We start from the raw sequence: 22,447 nt of genomic DNA on the forward strand, positions 1-22,447 counted from the left end.
CAAAGGTGTCAATATTTACACACCCATCGATAAGTTGTCATAAATCACGCATGTGGACGCTGGCATTAATTAACGGCCAGTATAAGAAGTCAAATCAAGCTGTGATTCATTTCCGCTCTAGATTTTAAGAAGATTCAGTAGCAATAAAATTATGTTAAAATTTTTTTTTGGTGACCTGAACTGGGGGGGGCACATGCCCCCTGTGCCCCCCCGGTAAATCCGCCACTGCGGAATACTACAACTAACTTGTCTAAACTGACTTCAAGTCTGGAATTGCTTGGTTTAAACAGATATGATTGTTACAAGTTAAGTGAAGAATCATCAATTGTAAATTAATGTTTTCTTGTCGAGACAATAAATTGTTTATATAAATCTAGCTTTTTGTGCTTAAACAGTAATCATTTCAACAAAACCGATCATACTGTTTATGTTCTAAACACTATAATGTGGTTGCCTTTCACATACACCATATCTACACTTCACCAGACAAAAACAAAAAAGTTGATTAATTATATGAAAACATGCAGGATGCAAAAGGAAAAATACCATACAGGTATAAAAAACCATGTCATATGATATATTTAGTGCAAAATTATATAAATTTGTCCAATACAGAAAATCTTTTAATTTGACAAATTTTAGAAAACTAAACAAAAAGTTTAACAGATTTTTCTTTTTAAAAACTGTCAGCTCAATTTACTTTTTATGAATTGTATCTATAATGAAATTATATAAGTTATTTTAAATTTTTCAAAAAATTAAACAATAAAAAAACAAACTTGAAAATAAGAACTACATAAAGAAATGTTTTTCTCCCTCCAGATTAGAGATTAAAACTGAAGAACAAGTAAAATGCTTCATGACTATCTCAGATAAAAGTGTTCACTAAATGACTACTATTTACTTCTTATAGCCCCGTTTCTAACACTCTATTAAATTCAATAGAAAACTTTGTTACAAGTGACAGTCACACTGGACAAGCTGAATCTAAAATTGTTTTCAACCTTTTAATATTTAACTACAAATACTAAACTAAACAAAATTCTACTTAAACATAAAAGGGAGGTCATTCAAAATTGTATTACTCATCTAAAAATCAACTAAAATTTGAAAACATGCAAAAAATAAGTAATTTAAAGGACACTGCACTATGACAATGAAGCTAATATGAAAAAGAGTCAGAAAAAATTTCACTACATTTCTGAAATTGTCATCAAAAGCAAAGCTATAAAAACTATTTTCCAGGATAAATATAAAGCTAACTATTGATTAGTTGCTAAGGGAACGATTGTTAGTGTTTAGTCCCATCACCTTTTATACCTGTCTCTTTCCACTCCTGCATGTTTAATTTGGGCAGGGTCATCTGCTGGGAAGACAGGTCACATGCAGGGGTTTCAGATTTTAGGGCAGGGTTTATTTGCAAAGCCAGTTTGTCAGAGGCAAGTTCAGAAGAGTCTGACTGTGGACTAGAGTTGTCTTCTCTTGATTCCGTTTTTGATGTCAACCACTGTTTCACAAGGACTTCCCGAGACAGACTTTGACCTACAAGGTCAGATTTCTTAGACTCTTTCAACTTTTGACATGTAATGTCCTTGACCTCTTTGTCTGACATATTATCGTCTAATGCAGTACAAAATGTATTTTCAGAATCCATACTCCTTTCAGCTGGTGTTAACGTAATGTCTGCTGATAAATCTGCCTTTGTTGGAGTATAGCCACCCGGATACGGTGTATCATCTTTGGGTTTATTGTATGCCCTTTCAGGTGTAGATTCATTCATATAAGAAGGCTGCCTCATATTATCAGTTTCAAATGTCTTCTTTTCAACTGGAGAAGAAGCAATTTCAATTCGTTCATCAACGATTTTTCCAGAAGATCGACACTCGTTACCCACCAATACTAAACTTGACTCATCATCAAATCCATCTACCTCTAGTGTACCTGAACTGACTCGAGGATATGACTGATTCTGTTCAACAGATTTTGGGCTTGGTTCTGATTGGCTTGTTTTTAAGTTCACTTCAAGGTCACCAGACTTATATTCATACGCAGAAATGTCTTCTTTAGACAGTTTACTCCCATCTGACTGAATATCTTTATCAGTACTTATACCATGGAGCTTTTCTGTCATCTGCAGACGGTCAATATCTTTATCAGTACTAATACCATGGAGCTTTTCTGTCATCTGCAGACGGTCAATATCTTTATCAGTACTTATACCATGGAGCTTTTCTGTCATCTGCAGACGGTCAATATCTTTATCAGTACTTATACCATGGAGCTTTTCTGTCATCTGCAGACGGTCAATATCTTTATCAGTACTAATACCATGGAGCTTTTCTGTCATCTGCAGACGGTCAATATCTTTATCAGTACTAATACCATGGAGCTTTTCTGTCATCTGCAGACGGTCAATATCTTTATCAGTACTTATACCATGGAGCTTTTCTGTCATCTGCAGACGGTCAATATCTTTATCAGTACTTATACCATGGAGCTTTTCTGTCATCTGCAGACGGTCAATATCTTTATCAGTACTTATACCATGGAGCTTTTCTGTCATCTGCAGACGGTCAATATCTTTATCAGTACTTATACCATGGAGCTTTTCTGTCATCTGCAGACGGTCAATATCTTTATCAGTACTTATACCATGGAGCTTTTCTGTCATCTGCAGACGGTCAATATCTTCATTCCGCAGATTTTCTATTGGCAAACTGGAAAAATTACTTTTATGAAAATTTTCTGAAAATATCTCAGCTTTTAAGCTATCAGGTTTTTGATCATCCATTTGCTCATCGTTAGAATGTTTAGAAATCAATTCTTTTTCATGTTTAATATCTGTCTGCTCAGATGCTTGCCTGTCATTAAAATCTTCCGGTAAATTATCATCTCTTAAAGAATGGCTAGAATCTGTCGGTGAATTTTTTAATTTCTTAGTTTCCATATAACTTTCTAATGCAACCTGTTCTTTTACTTCTTGATAAAATTTCTGTAAATCATCAGTGCTTGTTTTTGCCTTTTTACTTTCATCCTTATCCACTGAAATATTTTTTTCAAAATTTTCTTGTTTAGAAGAGGCAACAATGGGTACAGAATTTTCAAGTTCTGTGGACATTTCAGAAACAACAACATGACCATGTACCTCAACATTTTTTGTAGGAAAAGGAAGTTTTTTATTCCTAGGAATGAGTTCATTTTCTGATGACTTCTCTTGTTCAAGGGCATCTGTGCTGTTTATTTCACCAATATTTTGTTCCAATTCTTCAGTTTGAGTATCTTTGGTAACAATAATATCTTCCTGTTCTGTATTACCCAGGGGTATTTGATTTTTTTCTGTAGATGTATCAGATTCACTTGGCTCTGATTCTTCGTCAATAATACTGAGTTCATCAGAATCACAACTACCCCTTGCCATCAGTGCAGGTGACAACTTTTCTCGATTCTGTGAAAACTCAATTAGACTAAGTATCTGTTCATCCATAGGTATTAACTTTCTCCTCATCAACTCACCAATTTGTTCCATAGTTAAATCATCAAAATCTATTTCCCCCATTTGTTCAAATTCTTCTGACATAGTAGAAGGAATTCCATCAGTACTATCTTTAGATTCATGCATTATCTCCCCTGATGAAAGATCTTCATCTAATGTTTTGTGAGTTGTCTCCCTTTTACTATCTAGTTGATCTTGTTCTGACCTTTGCTGTTTTCCACCTTTATCCAAGTTCTTTGTCATTGATAATTCAATGTTCTCAAGTTTTGCTATTGGTAATATTGATGCCTCTTCTCTGACAATCCGAACAGGGTTTATGACTTCCTCAGTTACAAGTTCTGGAGTTACTTCCCTTTCTAAAATTTTGTTTTCCACTTTCTGAGACTTACTAGTTACCTCTACTGATTGTTCATTGAGTTCACTTTCTTTTGGAATTTCAATATTTTGTTTTTGGACTTCATTTTTCTTTTCTTCTTTGCTATTCTTTTCAATTTTTCCATATTTATTCTTGACACTTAATTCTGCTTTCATATCGCTAACTTCTTTTTTGTGCTTGCTATCTTCCTTCACTTCATGATTATCTTTCTTACTTCCAATATTCATGTTTCTCAGATTTTCAGGATCTCTGCCCATTTTGTTTTCAATAACAGAATCTTTCTTTTCCATTTTTCTTTTCTTCATCAATTTTTTAATCCTCTTTCCCTTAGCTCTACTAAATGAACCAGTATCACTCATATCTGTAGTAGACTCATCAACTGAAAGGTCTGCTATGGCTATGTTAAATATTTTATCAAATTCTGAATCCACTGAATGTTTAGATTTTGCATCTTTCTCGGATACAAGCTCTTCAAAAGATAGGTCTCGGCCATCTGGCTCAGATGTTTTCATGTGTTTATCTATTTTACTGGCTTCTACACTTTTCTTACTCTTTTGATCTTTATTTTTCTTTTGAGAAACATCTAATTCAGATGTTGCTAAGTTTTTCTTACTGTCGTGAGATTCGTCCTGTTTCTTTGAAGTTTTTGATATCTGTTTTTTCTCCGACTGTTTTGTTTCAATCTTTTTACCTCCCAATTCCCTTTGAAGTTGTTCACTTGACTCTTTCTCAGTTCTTTCGTTCAATTTTTTAGACTTTTCACTTGATTTTGATTTCTTGGTCAATTCCGATTCTCTAACCTGTAAAGTGTGAACATTTTGCACATTTTCGGCATCAATTTTTGGTTCTGTTTTAGACACACTTTTATATGATATTTCTTTGTTGACTGAAGAAACTACTTGCCTTTTTACTTTTCTCGGAATGTTTTGTTTCGAGTCCACACCAGACTTTTGCGACAATTTCTGAGCTTCTTCATTGGTAATTGGACTGCCTGCACTTTTATCAGATAAAATAAACCCTTTACCATGTGAGTTTGAACTGGGAGGGGGGACAAGTTCAAGATTTAAAAATGTATCTCTGTCATTTTCAACGTCTTTTTCAATGTCAATAAGAGAAATTTCAGATATTTGAACAAACCCCTTTGCCTCAGGTAAATCTACAACTTGAACCCTGCCCTTACCTGAAGAACCCCTTCGGTGAACCTCCTCATCATCAATGGGACCTATGAAAGTAAAACATGCATACACATATAAACAATGCTGGATTAAAAACATCACATGCTAATACATAGATACACATACATATACATTTAGTTTGTGACAAAGACAGAAAGAGTTTCTTTTCCAGATATTTAGAGTTACTTCCCCTATTTAAGGAGGTAGACCTAGGTTAAGGGAAATAACTCTTAAAATCATCAGTACGTTTGTGTCAACCATTTTTAAAAATATATTCTAAGCTTCTAGGTTACATAGATTATTTTCAATCTGTTTCAGGTAAATGCTTAAAATACATTGATGAACTTGACTTTTACAAACGTACTGATGACTTAAAGAGTTATCTCCCTGAACCAAGGTCTATCCCCTTAAAAAGAATAAAATGCATTCAAAGGTAAAATGACAAATACAAAATTGATTTTCATTTAATTATTACTCTTTATATCAATTTTTAGATATTGGATATTTACTTCATGCATTTTATCCCTAAATTTTCAAGTACAAACAAGTTTTACATTCAAGAAAATATATGGTGGTTCTCTTTATACTGCAAGGTTCAAAACTAAATATCTTTATTGGAAATCTGACTTATTGATTAATTCCAAATTGGACCCAAAAAGGTTACCTAGTCTCAAGAAAACAAATAATGCTTTCTAATTGATGAGTGTTAGGTTTTGCTAACAATTTGCCTTCCAAAAAAATATACACCCCGATATTATAATCTATTTCCTTAATAATGAGGAAAAAAAAACCAGTAAAAGAAGACATGTTTTAGTACATGAAGATATATGATTTTAAGAGTTTAAAGTGACAAGTGCCTAATCTCACTGAAAACATATAAAGAGCAACATATAAAGCTAAAGTGTTAATTTACTTACAACAATGTCACATAATGCTAATGACCAAGGCCGGTACTTCCTTAAAAAAAATTCTAACAAAATTACATCTAAAAATATACATACTGTGCTCTGATGATCTTTGTGACTTTCCATTCTTCCTGGAAACTCGTCTAAATCTAATGTTAGAAAACTCCTCAACAGTGTAATCTTCCTCACCACTATCCTTAACTAATGATTCTGTTCCACTGTGCTCAGCCGTTCCACTTATTCCACTGACGCCACTAACACGAGAATCTGCGTCAGAATCCTGTCGATACAACTCCGTTGAAAACCTTTTCTTTGATAACGGTGAATCTGCATGTGATGATGGAATGCTGTCAAATGAATAAGGTGACGGTGACCTATTTTGCTGGTAGGCTTGTCTTTTTTGTAATTGAGGTGTGTCTATGTTTTCGGGTGATGTTGAACGATACGATGACATACTTCCCGTCCTAGCAACTTGGTCGTGTATATGATTTGATTTATGATCTTTGATTTTACCCGCCGTCTCTTGATCAAATTTTGAAGGTTTGATTTTTTTCGGTGTTGTTCCAGATGAATCAGAATGAATGTCAACACGTATCTGTGTTTCGGTACTTCCCGTATTTTTCATGAAAGGTGTTTCATCCGACATTGCTGTTTGATCAGAATCGTCAGAATAGTTTCGTTGTAAGACACCCCTCGTAAGATTGCTCACAGTTACAAAGTCATCTGCTGATCGTGTGTCTGTCATTCTGTGCGTTACATTTGGTGTTGAATCTCTTGACGATCGATCATCATCAGACGAACTTGATTCATCAGAATCATCGTAACGTTTCGTGGTTAATTTTTTCACTGACACCTGATGTTTAGTTTCAACATGTTCAGTTTTTTCACTAGTTTTACCCAATTTAAATGTATCGAAAAGTTGGCTCAACTTTCTTTTGTCAGAGTCATTAGGATATTCAATCCTTTCATTCTCTGCTTCTTTCTTACTTCGAAATGATGTTCCATTCTGGACTGGATTTCCATTCTGAACTCCTCTTGATTTCTCCACCTGAGAAGTGTCATCATTTACTCTACCAGGCCCTTGAAAGAGAAATAATGTTAAGTATAAAATTTTTAATCATACAAGTATTTTATTTTTATAATGATATTTTTTAACAAGCAACACTTGTTTCTACATTAGGATTGTTCTCAATAGAATTTTTATTACGATGATGACATTTTTTTCACAATTCCTCAGGATGCATTTTCATCTATGACCCAATATGTGCATGTAAAGGCTACTATTCAGGGAGACAACATCATAAATTTTTCAAATCAATATTAAACCTAAATGTACTAATCAGTGCTAGGGATTGTCTAGAATTTGCCGTGATGGGGTGAAAAAAGAGGCCAAGAAACCAAGGTGACATTATCAAAATTTCAAGTATAGGGAAATTATACAATATACTATAGCAACAACATCAACATAAAAGTGAAAGATAGACAAACATTAGTCAATTTAACACTACATAGAAAACCTGACTCCACCATAACCAGGGGTATTCTAATGCAACAACGTTTGTAACGTTCACTTTGATTGGATAACGTCACTTTCTTACATGACAATTGATGCTATGGGACGTACGTGCAAGCGCAGACAGCATATGACAGATTATAAATACATGTTTTAACTTTGTTTTCTGTCAGTTTCATTAGAATGGAGATAACAATATTGTATTTTAAGCTCCGACGGCATCAATTTGGGATTTGATGGTGGCAAATACCCGTTTACTGTCTCCGCTAACGCGTCGCCAGTAAACTTAATTTGCGACCACCAAATCCCCAATTGATGCCGTCAGACCTTAAAATACAATACAGTTATCTCCTAAATCTAGGGTGTGAAAATCTCATTGTCACTTTGAGATAAAGAGTATAATGAAAGCTGTTCCTTTCCTTTGAGTTTTCAAGAGTGCAAGTACATGTAGGGATTTTATGTCAAAACCAGTAATTAATATACCATTTCCCCTCCATCTTCCCATTGCTGATAAACATGTCAAATTCCAACTGGAAAACAAATAATATGATATAAAACCTCTACTTTTGTTTTACTATGTTGATACTTGACATGATATTGGATGATGCTTTTTAAACATCAACAAAAGTAATATCAGGTTTGGCTGCCTCTTTCACTTACAACAAAACGAGAGAACAATAATAAATTCTACTCTAACAATTGATTTGTAACCATTTAACAAAAGGTGATTCTATTTGGGTCATTCACGTATTAATGATTATTTTATACTTTTTAAATAGATAAAGAATTAGGAAATGTATAAATCACCAAACAATCAAAGCAAGCTTCATTTAATGGGATATTGTTGACAATAAATCTTATTCCAGTATAAATCGCAAAATTATGTCGTAAACTATGCAGTTACATGCACTTTATGTAAATAAACTTTGAAAATTATGTCATTTGTAGTTACAAGTATTATAAACAATTTTTTTAATTTAAAATTCTTGTTCCTTCCATTTTCTTCAGAATAATGCTAAAGCACAAGGTGAATGAAGTCTATGGTCAACTTGTAACCACTCTCAACAACGTACGTTATACGATAAAGCCTAACATTAATGAATTTCCTTGGAAAGAGAATCAAGGGATAGATTCAGTGCTTGTTTCAATCAGACAAGGATATCCTTTCATTTCTCCCAAATGCATCATATATCAATAAAACTTATTATCAGCCTTATCTTATATTATTTTAGGATCATAATAAAAACAAGATTCCGAAGGATTTATTACCCGTATTCAACCTATAATGATAAAACAATCTAAAATATGATAAAGGCAATTGAATAAAGAGGCTCCAGAAATGTTATATATTAAAAAAAATTGCCGCCATTTATCATTGAAAAAATATTCCTAAAATTTATAAACCTCAGAATGCAAGTTAAAAGTACTTTTTTTGTTTGAAAAATAGCTGCATAGTAGACATATTTACTATGGGCTATGCTGAAAATGTTACTTTATAAGCTCCCTGAAAATGTTCATTAATAACTCGTTCTGGTCCCTGTAAAAGTTAGGATTGGACTTACTTGTACCAGTCCAGTAAGCAAGAATATGTGTCATACTCCAGTCTAAGAAATCCACAGTTTTATAAATGTCTGGACTGTATTCGGCAGTGTATCTGTTTTTGATCTCCATTTGTTTATCAATTCCCATTTCACAAATATTGCTCAATAAACCATTCTTATATCATGTATATCAATGTTTAAATCGCAACTTATTCCAAAAGTATCTTTACGGTAAAATGTCAAAAACAATAAAAACTGTGCACTAAAAAAATATCTTGATTGTCAAAATCACACAACATATGTAAAATTCATAGAAAAAGTTAAGTTCCAACACAAACAAATATTGTATGTCTATTTAGACTGAGATTAAATATTAAATACTTCAAATTTTACAACCCTAAATTAAAATTTTTAGTTCCTTCTGAGTTAACGTTGCTTTATTGAATGAACACTCCAGCAATATGTTGGACAGTTTTACTAATAAACAAGTCATACAAAAAAGAAGGTTTACTTATTTCCTGTTGTCGGAGGCCTAATTTTTTGTGGTTTCCTGAACAATTATAAAGGAGTGCTTGTTTTGTTAAATCGACTGTATTGAAGAGATATGCATCAGCAGACTTTTTATCATCAACAAGGACGTCTTCATTGGACCACAGGATGTTTTCTCCCTAAATATTATCATCAACACCTATCTTACATACCCGGTACATGACCATAAACATCTATGCTACAAATGGGTTGGGACCGTCTAGAAACTTCATCAACTCATGACACTAAGGACAGTTAAATCCTTGAAATTTCAAAAATATTGATTGATTGTTGTTTGTTTAATGTGCAGTGGCAAATATTTCATGCATGTTCAAGGCTACCTGGATATATTATACAGACAGTTATCAGTTGACATTTTGGTACAAGTATGTTTACCCATATAACATGACATCTAAACCTAGTAAAGCAGGATCTGTTGACCCTTCCAGGAGTGCAAAGTTGTGTTTTTGGTTATGGAAGTGTGGTTTTTATTTGACTTCAGTATTTTTATTGCCCCTTGGTATCTTTTTGCTCTGGTTTTCAGGAAAAAAAGAACAAAAATTCAATAACATGATAACTCATGATTTCCTGGTCCTTGGTGATATCATGGAGATGAGTTAATCACTTTAAAAAGTCTGGACATTTAATTCATTGTTGTCATGCAATTTGGAGCTTCTTTAAAAGCTTTTAATTCAATAAACACATTATGCAAACATCAAAATAACCATCAAACGATGCCTGCAAATCAGCCAATACATTATCATAAATACTTTTATCTTCTAATTTTATTTATCCAAAAACCCTCAACATAATATATAACCCTGAATTTACACCTACTTGTACATGAATGTTCACTTCAAGTGACTTATATGTTTACATATGGTAACTAAAAGTTGTTATAAAAATTTATATTATCTAAATTAGTCAATTATTAGAAATTCAATAACAATATCATCCTTAGAATTTTAAAATCCATAGTTTTATAAAAGCTCTGTATTGTATTCAACAGTGTATTTGTCTATGATATCCATTTGTTTATCAATTCCCATTCTGTAACTGTTGTACAATAAAACCCTGTTACATGTTATATCAAGGTTGGAATCAATTTCATACAATTCTATTGAGGTATAAAAGTAACCCAGTATCCTGTTAAAATCAAATTTCGTCTATACCTTGCCATTTCTGGACATATTACAGAGGTTCCTGTAAAATTCAGATGCATCAATATAAATATCTGAGGCCACAAATGCAGGTGATTGTTGTATGAAATCAAAAGTTGGTGGTGCGCAGATTCTCCAGTCAAGCGGAGCAGATTTCCAATAAGCATTAGAGTCTATTGAATGAGATGTTTCAGCCCCAACCTTCTTCAAAGGACAAATGAGCTGATGAAACACTACATCTCTTTACCTTACCATTTCTATGAACCAGGGGACATCTTATAGTAATACAAAACGTAGGAAAATATCCATTCATTTAACAAAAACAGGTTTGAACAAGAATGTGTCCCCAGTACACGAATGCCCCACTCGCACTATCATTTTCTATGTTCAGTGGACCATGAAATTGGGGTCAAAACTTTAATTTGGAATTAAAATTAGAAAGATCATATCATAGGGAACATGTGTACTAAGTTTCAAGTTGATGTAACTTTAACTTCATCAAAACTACCTTGACCAAAAACTTTAACCTGAACTTCGCACTATCATTTTCTATGTTCAGTGGACCATGAAATTGGGGTCAAAACTATAATTTGGCATTAAAATTAGAAAGATCATATCATGGGGAACAAGTGTACTAAGTTTCAAGTTGATTGGACTTCAACTTCTTCAAAAACTACCTTGACCAAAAACTTTAACCTGAAGCGGACGGACGAACGGAGGCACAGACGGACGGACGGACAGACAGAGGCACAGACCAGAAAACATAATGCCCCTCTACTATCGTAGGTGGGGCATAAAAAGAAACTTCCTGTTAAGATTTACCGTTCCCTCTTACATTCTCACACTACAAAAAGATTGATTTGCTATACTTCGTTATGTCTATAAAATGTTGTTGTTTTTTGCATTGCCTTGTAAAGAGCATTAACCTTATAGTAATTTTTGTCATGACTTTTCCTTAATGATAATTTCAATATAAACTTTGCCATCTTTTTGTATTGATTTTAAATGTTTCATATTCTAAGGTACAAGAAATATCATTTGAATATTTTCACGGATAAAAAAAGCAACCCGCATACAACCTGCTCATCATTGATCCTGAAAATTAATATCTTGATAGAAAATCTTCCAGCTTTCAATGGAATATATTCAATGTACTAGACCCATATAATTAGCCGATAAATGAAACATTACAATAAATATTTGATGAGTTTGAACAAATGAGGATAAATAGATTTATAGACTAAGAAAGCAAACGCGGTTATGTTTACTCACTTTGCTATTTTAATAAATAATGAGCATGAAATAATTCAGTCTCACATGAGCGATTAAAATCCTGGAAAAGCTGGTTTATTTCGTAACTTAATATTGACCTATACATAAGTAACAAATAAATATCCTAGACTATGTGTCACTATGTCATGCAATTACCTACATGTAAATAAGGGATTACTGACACTCACTACTAGGTATAGAATTTTAGATGGATGCAAATACCCTCTGGTAAAATTTGAAAACATGTACTTTGATTAAAAGATCATTACAATTCTGAGATAACATACAAAATTGAAAGAATAAAAAGGGTGAGCATAAAACAAGGAAAAGATATTTTGAAAACTGAAAATTACAGATGCCATTATTGAAACTCAAACCTTTGTATATAAGCCACTCTTTCAAATTCAAAAGATATTTTCGTATTTTCAGTTATTCTTAAGATTTTATTATCTGAACAAAAATTGATATATCTTGACCAAAAGATTACTGAGTGAATAAAAATTACCAAGTGAAAAGCTTCAATATTAAAAAAAAAATAATGCATCAATGAATTGTGAAGAATAATCCCCTCAACAGAAAACAAATGAGTTTTTACTAATTAATACAAAAGCAATATTGGGTTAACAACTAAAAATAAACAGAACAACAAAAACACAAAATCAATATAACTATTCTGTAATGGAAACCGAACTACATCTATATATATAACAAAACCAAATTACATCTAGTACAACATATGACAACATTGTTATTACCTGACGCTGCAGCCTCCAGAATTAACATCCGAAACCTCTCCAGCATGCTTAAAACCAAGCATTACCATTAATACATCAAAATACAACTAATCACCACTTTTAAAATGATGAACAAAAACATATCGCTATCATCCCATATTTAAAAGTAAAAGTAAGAATCGTTGATTACTCTTCACCGATTTAATCAATATTCATCTACGGGAGATACCATCAGGACAATCTTTACGACACTCTTGGAAGTGCAAGTTGCACTGAATGTTGTTACTAATCAATTACACGTTAGACAGAGACGGGTCGTAATTGTTTGGAGATGCATGTTACATTGATCACTAGATCTAGGAATATAAATCTATATTAGCTCTCAATAGATTAAAAATGACGAGAATTATTATCCAAACTGACAAGCGTAGTGGTATGCAACAAAACCTTGCTAAGCTTCACAGAGTTAGGAATTGTTAGCAAGCTGCTTTCATATAATTAATATCTATATTCAATATATATATAATGCCCAGCCTGATAAGGATATCATGATTGTATTTATACAGATATTATCAATATTTCCTGTGAATTCTGTAATCCTAGACACATTGTCTGTGTATTACCTTAACTAAATAAGATACTGTCTATAATAGAACTGAATAATGGATTTCTGATTCTATAGTAAACAGAACAGATATTTCAGAAATTCTCAAAAATGAAGAACTTTATTTAATTACTTCCACAGAAGAGCAGACATCATAAAACAAGGACATATGGTATGATTGCCAACCAGACAAAATACATAGATTTAAGCAATTATAGGTCATCATATGGCACAGTCTCTGTTGTTTTATCAATAGACAGACAGTAATTGAAACAAGAAAGATCAATGCCTACATTATATCTTAATAGGAAAGTCTGTGAGTTTCAATGAATTTGCCATCTCATATATCTAAAGAAAATTAAGATATCATATAATTTGTCAGGTGATAAAAAACCCACCACCTGTCTAAAAGTGCTTAGCTGTCTTATAACAGTATAAAACTAAGTATTTTCTCAACTTTATCTTTAAAGAAAGCATATATAGTAGTCTGTCTGTCCCTAAATTGCTTTCTTTAGTGATGCTAGATATTTACTTATTTAATTCAGGTAAATTTGGCTGTTTTATACCTGTCCACTATCATGACTATGGGAGTGTGTTTGTCCCCCTTTTCCAACCTCTTATCAATTAAATAGACTCAGGAGCCTGTAATTCAGTGGTTGTCGTTTGTTTATGTGTTACATATTTGTTTTTCGTTCATTTTTTTACATTAATAAGGCCGTTAGTTTTCTCGTTTGAATTGTTTTACATTGTCTTATCGGGGCCTTTTATAGCTCACTATGCGGTATGGGCTTTGCTCATTGTTGAAGGCCGTACGGTGACCTATAGTTGTTAATGTCTGTGTCATTTTGGTCTTTTGTGGATAGTTGTCTCATTGGCAATCATACCACATCTTCTTTTTTATATTGTACTAGTTAATCATCAGTATTTCAATTTTAGTCATCAGTATTTCAAATTTTCCATAAAACGAAACCAATAAACTTAAGCAGAAATGAGCAAGTTGGTCACAGTTGATTGGTGAAAAGCAAATAACTCATATAACGAAGTGCACTACTAAATTTTCAATCAATTTTGTTTTCAAATTACTTTACATTTTAAATTGTTACATCAATCTGTTTATCTAACGTGATTACATCATATTTGTCAGATCTGTTTAATTAAATACTCATTTCAAATTCATGGATGTCAGGCACCAAACACTTTCTAATCAAATATTTACTTAATTTAATCTGCTTAGAACTATAATGCTTTAAAAAAACAAAGTTCATCATAAATTTTGAAACAAAATCCATTTTCTACAATTTCTGATTAAAATTAATCGATGGGAATAGATTAATAAATGCAATAGATAATTAAAATCATAGGTGCATAACCTTTTTAAGCTTATTTTTAATCAAATTTCCAATTCTTTTTATCTTTCACTTAGATCTGAGAATAAGAATTAATTAATTTTGAACTCCTTTCTTAAACAGCTACCACAAGAAAAGCACTTAGTAAATTTCAAAAACTGAAAATTGTACTTAAATTTAGTACTGATGGCCTTGTAGAAAGCTTTCCTTTTTTAACTAAAGCTTTACAGATAAATACATTAATTTTCTTTTCTCTATTTATTGTTAAAACATTTGCATTTGTTATACGATATTCCCTGTATCAAATTACGTCTTTTTTGTACATAACGACAGCAAAGATTCTCTGTTTTATTCCTCTCTATAGCAAGAAGACCTCTTATCAAAGAACTTCATCTTCACAAATTGTCTCCCTTTGTATGTAGAACAACTTTTAAGAGGCCACATTATCATAAACAATCCTTTGCAGGAAGACTTCCAATAATGTATTCAATTTCACATACACCAATTCAGCTGATTCAGGTCTAGGGAACTTCAAACATGTTATCAAATTATATTTTTTTTTAGATTTGAGTTCTATCAATTTTATTAATTCTGAACTAATCCATAAAACTACCTCGATGTAACAAGAATAACTGTAAACAAGAAATGAGCTATCAACTTGATGGCAGACAAATGTTTTCTGTATTTACAAGCCACTCTCAGGCTTGTTTTACCTGCAAAATTCTGTGCCTATTTTCCAATCGATCAAGGACCATAACTCCAGAACAACAAAAGTGAAAATTGTCAATATAGAACCGTCTGACCACTGTACTCATTATTCAAATAGAAACGGATTTTTTCTCTGGAAAATGGGTGTTTTGTTTTTAATAGGTTGGCAGGTACTCATGAATTTCAGTAAATGCTCATCATATTAAAGAAATAAAGCAAATATCTTGACTGCCTGAAAGCTCAAATACAATATATCTACATTTTCACTTTAATGTACTTACTTCTTTGTTTGACCATAGAGGCCTTGACCAGGTCAGTACCTGTCTTTTTAGTAGTCTTTCCTTTCTTATTCCATTCTTCCATAAAAAATTTCAACTGCCTGAAATATCACATCTCATTTATTTAAATAATTCTGAATATTTATTTGAGTTATCTCCCTTAAGTGAAGAAATTTGAAGCCTACATTATGTATAGATTTGAAGGTAATGAAAAAATAATTCACACATTTAAAGAGAGCAATTAAAGTTCACTCAATCATTGAATACTAAAATTCTATGCTAGAGTTAATATTCTACACTATATAAACAGTGCATAAAACATGTCACTATAAAAGCGACCAAGGTCACAAGTTGAAAAGTAGTAGTAATGATCGGATAAACTGCACAAACGAAGCCCTTAACTTATTGCTTTTATCTTTCCAAAATACCAGGGTTTTCACTCTTTTAAAAGATAAAGCACAGTGTTTATCCAGGACAAAAATTTTATTTCAAGGATGGTATCAAAGACGATGTAAAAAGCATAAATTTAAAAAAAATTGACTGTAGTCTTGCTGTTGTTAACAATTGCAAACAAATTACTAATATAACTTTCTTATAAATTCTCTTCTGGCTGAATTCATAGCCAGGTTCTTAACTTATAAATCCAGCTATTCTTGTTCAGAAAAAAAATAGCTATTTGCTATTGAACATTTAGCAACCTAAAATTAATCAATATTTTTTTATTTTATTTTAGATGAACTATACCTTTGCTTATGGCATAATGTACACAACCATGTGCCTGCAAGCCCTTGTTCTTGACATGCTCGACACACTCGAAAATGACACTTTGGACAAAGGTCACCACGATTGAAGAGAAATCCCAGCTCTGCATGACACCTGGCACAGATTTTTGACAAGTCGTCACCATTCCGTAGCACACTTTTCATGCGAATAGCTTGTATTTCTAACTTCAGATGCCTGAAAGAAAATACATAATTCTGTTTATTTCATATGCAAAATGCAGATTCAAAATATATATATACCTTAGATTCAGAAATTATTGTGTGCATCTATAATTGTGATCTTGTCATTTAAGACTTAAATGCGATTTTAATTATTGCGATATTGAGAAAAATCCTGTTTAATTCATATAAAACAATTCAAAATGCAGGTTTTAAATATATTAGGATTATAATCCTATTGCATTTTTCACAATAATTTCTGAATTTACAGTACTTGAACATTTACATAGTTTATAGTCAAATTGGTGACCAATACTTGCCTCATCATTGAAAGATCAACAATTAGTGTCATTTTTCCATTCATTCAAAGGACAGCAATTATTTTTATAAACAATCTGCTGAGACAAATATATTGTTGGTCACAAACAATACAGTATATAAACTCCAGATCAATTCTAAACATAAAATTTTATTTTACCAGCAGCTGGTGTTGTTTTGAAATGCAGTAAAAAAGTGTTTCATTCAATAAAAGAAGGAATTTTCATATTAGAAATATCTGCACATAACATTTATCACAAATTTTAAATCCTACAAATGATATTTGTTCGATTAAATATATATCGGTCAATGCAATATTTGTGTCTCTATTATACTTCATAGAAGACATACTGTCCTGTGATAACCTATCATTGTACGATCCCCCAAAATATCAATTAATTTAAACATTAGAATGTTGTATAATACTTGTCCTTGGTTGAAGAATTAAGATTTTTCCACATCCCTGTAAAATTGGTAAAAAGTATATAAAAAAAAAAAATGTACGGAAAAATCTGAAGAAAATCAACAAAAGATGACAGAACAAGAATTTCAAAAACAAAGGCCATCATACAACCTTCAACAAAGAGCAAAAACCATACTGTATAGTATAAGAAAGCTATAAAATGTCCGAGGATGACAACGTACGAAACAATACAAAAGAGAAAACCAAAGTCCTGGTTTATATTTCTATGTAAGGCAGAAATAAGCTTTTAATCACTGGTAATTACAAAAGTTATTATATTATCTTGTATAATTATGGTTTACCATTCATTAACTTGAATTAACTATTATAATTCATTAAATACATGTAATTGCAAGTAACTTCACACACAATTATCTTGGTGGTTCGTGTCATGAATATTTATTTCACTGATATAAGTTTTTGTTGTCGAACAGAAAAAAATGTTCCACTTTTTAAATATAAGATATGATTAATTTTATTTACCATTCATGTTTTGCATTTAATCTGCTTTCATGTTTTACAATGTATGCTAACCAAGTGGGTCTCATTGGGGTCTAAGCTTGACGCGGGATTGCCGATTTTTGGTCAGCGTGACACGGGAAAGTCAAATTATTGTGTCGTGAAAATGGGAAATTAGGTCTAGCGGGACTCGGGAAATGACAAAAAAATGAGAATTGCTTACGTACATAGTGTAAGCGGGATATGGGAATCTGACAAAACAGTAAGCGGGATCCGGGATCGGAACCCCCCAATGAGACCCCCTTGCAACCAATTGTTAACTATCTGTTAACATGAACAATTACATAAACAAATCTTGAAAAAACTGGGCATAAAATGGTCATCCTCATTTTGCTCAGGTAGTTAAGGGTAACACAAATACAAGTTATTTGCTTGAAGATGTTATTTCTTAAATAAATTCAACAGATACCAGGATTATAATTTTGTACACAAGATGCAATTTTGTTTCATCTACAGAAGACTCATCAGCTTGGATCAAAGAATTTAAAAGACCATATAAATTTGATCAGGATATCTATAAGTACATATGTCTGATTTAAATTTTATTTTCAAATAGAATGAGTCGACAATGGGTGAAGGGAAAACTAATTTGATCAAAGAAAAAGTATCTGTTTTAGCGATTGCTTTTTTAATGTGAAAATTCGATTTGACTTTTGCAGTGTTCAAGTTATCCTTATTCATATACAATAGTTATGTAAAAAAACCTAAATAATAACATTAAAACACCCATACTTTGTTCTTTCAAGCATGACATTTGACACCAGAATATAACCTTAGGCAATAAAATATTAATTCAAAATAGTTTCACCTCAATTGAATCTATTATAGGTAAATTCCTCAATAAGTATAATTATACATATGAATGAAAAAGAAAATAAATATCTACATCACACATACTGATCCTTTTGAAATTACTACAAGATTTCAAGATTTAACGTAAAAAAATCGATTTAATACCTATTGATAAAAAGATTATGTGGTCGTTTGGTATTTATTTATTATTTCCCCGTGACATATTGTGTACTGTCCAACTATCCCAAGTATTTACTTAAAAGATTAACTAGCAGTGTTTACATTATGTATATAAAACATTTCATTCAACAATACTGCTAATTATATAACAGGATTGCATGTACTTGTGCATCATATGCATTTAAAGTGTATCGTCTTATTACACAGTGTGCAATAAAAGCATAAAAAACCATTCAGTTTACTGTCAAGTGGAACATTAGCAAGATTTCCTTTGTAGCCTTTGGACCCACCTGTCCCCTTATGTGTTTATGCCAATTCTATCAATAGGAAGGTTACAAAATGAAGTCCCTCTGAAATATTTTGGGCTTAATTCAAATTGGCACTGTAAATTCACAAAAAGGTTAACATGAAATTATGATTAGTGAAAATACTATGTTAAAAGTATAAGGTGATGTAATAGGGACCAGGAAAACCTGCTTCATTAATGACATATACAAGTAATAACAAAAATAATTGAAAATTGAAAAAAAAAAAAAACGATTTTTATAAAGTGCCAATGTAACTACGCAACTGTTCTTCCAAAAAATTGTAACCATTTCTAAGAAACAATGAATAACTTAGTCACCAAAACACAAAAAAAAAAGAGCAAAGAAAACACAATAATATATTACCCTCTTCAAATAGAAATTTCATATAATTTTCAAACATTCAGTCACAAGTTTATCATGTTTATATAACACATGAAGTTGTGATCACAAAACAGGTGTCCTTTTTACAACAATAATTTTTACTTTTCATCATAAAACAAAATATTTAAGTCTATTCAGGATAAGACATTAAACCTGTATGTTACATCATTCTGATGAAATATGAGAAAATTCAATTCACTTCACAATTAAAATCGACAACAGCAAACAGGATTTCATTTTTTAGAAAGAAAATACTTGTATAATAAAGATTCTTAGAATACCTGTACAGAAGCATAAGTGGAATTACAATATGAAAAGATAGCTTATCAAATCACACTTATGGCAACACAAAACCAGAGGCTCTGAAAAGCCTATATATCGATAAAATTTGGCTACAAAGTTACAAAACTTGGTCAGCACCTAATAAGGAACATTCATGCTAAGTAGACTTTTGTATGCATTTCCCATAGGGTCCTATGTTTAAAACTACCCTCCCTGGGCCATCTTGGATGATGGATCGGCTACAAATTAACAACACTTGGTCAGCATCTCATAAGAAACATTTATGCTATGTTTGATTTCATTCCATTCAGTGGTTCTTTAAAAGAAGAAATTTGAATGTATTTCCCATAAGGTTCTATGTTAAACTAAGTTCCCTGCTGGCAGCCATCTTGGATGGTGGATCAGCTACAAAGTAACAACACTTGGTATGCACCTCATAAGGAACATTCATGCCATGTTTGGTTTCATTCCATTTGTGGTTCTTTAGAAGAAGTTCAAAAAGTAAAATGTTAACGACGACGACGACATACGACGACGGACACCAAGTGATGAGAAAACTCACTTGGCCCTTTGGGCCAGGTGAGCTAAAAATAAACAGAGATCTTGGTTAAACTTGCATGCAACAGCAACCCAACATCACCCCATTACAGATCCTCAAAAATTCTTAATAAATAAATAGAGAAGCACAAACAAAAGGCAAACCGAAAATGACTAAATGAGTTGTTAATCAGTTCAAAAGACACCATCAAAGATTAGATATTATATGAACACCATATATAATCATAATTCTGAACAGAAAATGTGTCACCAAAATGGTTCCAGACAAACCCATTTATATATAATGAATTAAATATGTATATAGGCATACAGTGGATTCATTTTCGTGGGTTCCAAATTTCGTGGATTGAGAAAAATAATTCATGGATATCTGATTTTGTGGTTTTGTTGATGTATGTATATAACAAAATAGAAGATACACAATTGGTTGAACATTTAAATAAAACAAAATCCACGAAAATTAGTAACACACGAATATTAATGAACCCACAGTAGTTTGTAATGTAGAATATATTTGTGAAGTTGACCCTAGAGGTAACATTTCAACCCTCATGTATTTGAGATTGAAATTCCGGAAAGTCAATACCGTTTTAGATTTCTATCACTTTTGTCTATGCTCACATGGTAAGTATATCATCTCAAGATCTGATGTGCAATACCAATTAAGAATTAGGCTTCTTGTACCTTACTTTACTATGGTGTATTTTGTATTCTGGTAGTTTATTTGTCTTTCAGTCTTTTTTGTATTTTAACATAGCAATGTCAGTTAATGTTCCTCCTCTGTTATGTATACAGTGTTTGTTTGTCTTTTTGTTTTTTGACATGGGGTTTTCAATTAAGTTTTTCAACTTATGAGTTTGAATGTCACTTTGGTAGTTTTTGCCTAGCTCTCTTTTACATTTATCTAGAATATAAAACTTCAAATTACCCTATTTTTTTGTCTTGAGTCCTTTTAAGTTCATCATCTTTCTTCAAGACAGACAAGATAATCTTGCGTTCTTCTTCAGTCAAAGTGTCCAGATTTATCAAACTTTCCATTGACATAATGAGGGTTTGGGTTGAAACTTCTTTAACTTTTAACTATAATATGCATGTTGGTGTCTTCCTCAAACATTCTGAAAATATAAAACCAAAATTTGATTAAGTCGGTTTCTCACCATTTCATATCCAATAACAAGCTTTTGTTTTGTAAAAGTAAAACCAAGAGCAGTATTGGGAAAGATCGTTGTGAATCTCTAATTACAGTTAATCAGATTTCAGTACATGTGAAAAATAATTCTAATGCGACAACGTTTGTAACGTTCATTTTGATTGGATAACGTCACTTTTTTACATGGCATCAATTGACAATTGATGCTATGGGAGGTACGTACAGACGGCATATGACAGATTTTAATTACATGTTTTAACGTTGTCTTCTGTCAGTTTCATTAGAATGGAGATAACAATATTGTATTTTAAGCTCCGACGGCATCAATTGAGGATTTGATGGTCGCAAATACCCGTTTTACTGCCGTCGGAGCTTAAACTACAATACAGTTATCTCCTAAATGATCCTTATGCCCTTTGTAATGTGTGAAAAAGCTATTTTTTTATATTTCAGATATATTCCAACAAAATATTTAAGTAGTTCATAATCAAGCTAACTTTAGCAGAATAAAATCAACAATTATTCACTGCAACCTTGAATAAGCAATACCTATGTCTCAATTTCCACAAAAAGTGATGCAAGAACAAATCCAAACTGATTAGATTTCATTACCATTATTAATTATCAACCATAAAAAAGTCAATTATAATTTTTTTTAGGTTGTGATGTCAATTTGTTTTTAATCTTTGAACATTTACACAAATAAATTGCAAAAAAAAACAAAAAAAAACAAAAAAAAAACAAAAAAAAACCATACAGGTATCATAAGTATTTTAAATGTTTCTTTCATTTACATAAACTTTCCATAAATTTGAGTTGGATCAGTGAAGTATTATACATTACACAAACACAATGCCATTTAAAAGAACATTCTGATGCAAACCTAATAAAATTTGTCATTTTTATCTAATGAAATTGTGCA

General features: G+C 31.8%; 1 protein-coding gene across 9 annotated transcripts in view; it reads right to left on the bottom strand.

Annotated features, from left to right (window-relative positions):
- LOC143049954 (synaptotagmin-like protein 5) overlaps window positions 1–22,447 on the bottom strand; it is a 60,978-nt gene that overhangs the window by 26,566 nt on the left and 11,965 nt on the right. For 3 of the 9 annotated variants that reach the window (XM_076223731.1, XM_076223733.1, XM_076223732.1), the window contains 5 exons: window positions 21,304–21,490; window positions 16,378–16,590; window positions 15,637–15,734; window positions 6,046–7,029; window positions 5,050–5,091 (listed from right to left, as the gene is read on the bottom strand). In XM_076223731.1, the coding sequence (XP_076079846.1) occupies window positions 5,050–5,091; window positions 6,046–7,029; window positions 15,637–15,734; window positions 16,378–16,590; window positions 21,304–21,419 (1,453 nt within the window). In that variant the 5' untranslated portion in view covers window positions 21,420–21,490. The other 6 variants (XM_076223730.1, XM_076223728.1, XM_076223734.1 and 3 more) reach the window with 5 other exon arrangements.

Source organism: Mytilus galloprovincialis, chromosome 10 (genome assembly GCF_965363235.1).
Source record: "Mytilus galloprovincialis chromosome 10, xbMytGall1.hap1.1, whole genome shotgun sequence".
Taxonomy (NCBI): Eukaryota; Metazoa; Mollusca; class Bivalvia; order Mytilida; family Mytilidae; genus Mytilus; species Mytilus galloprovincialis.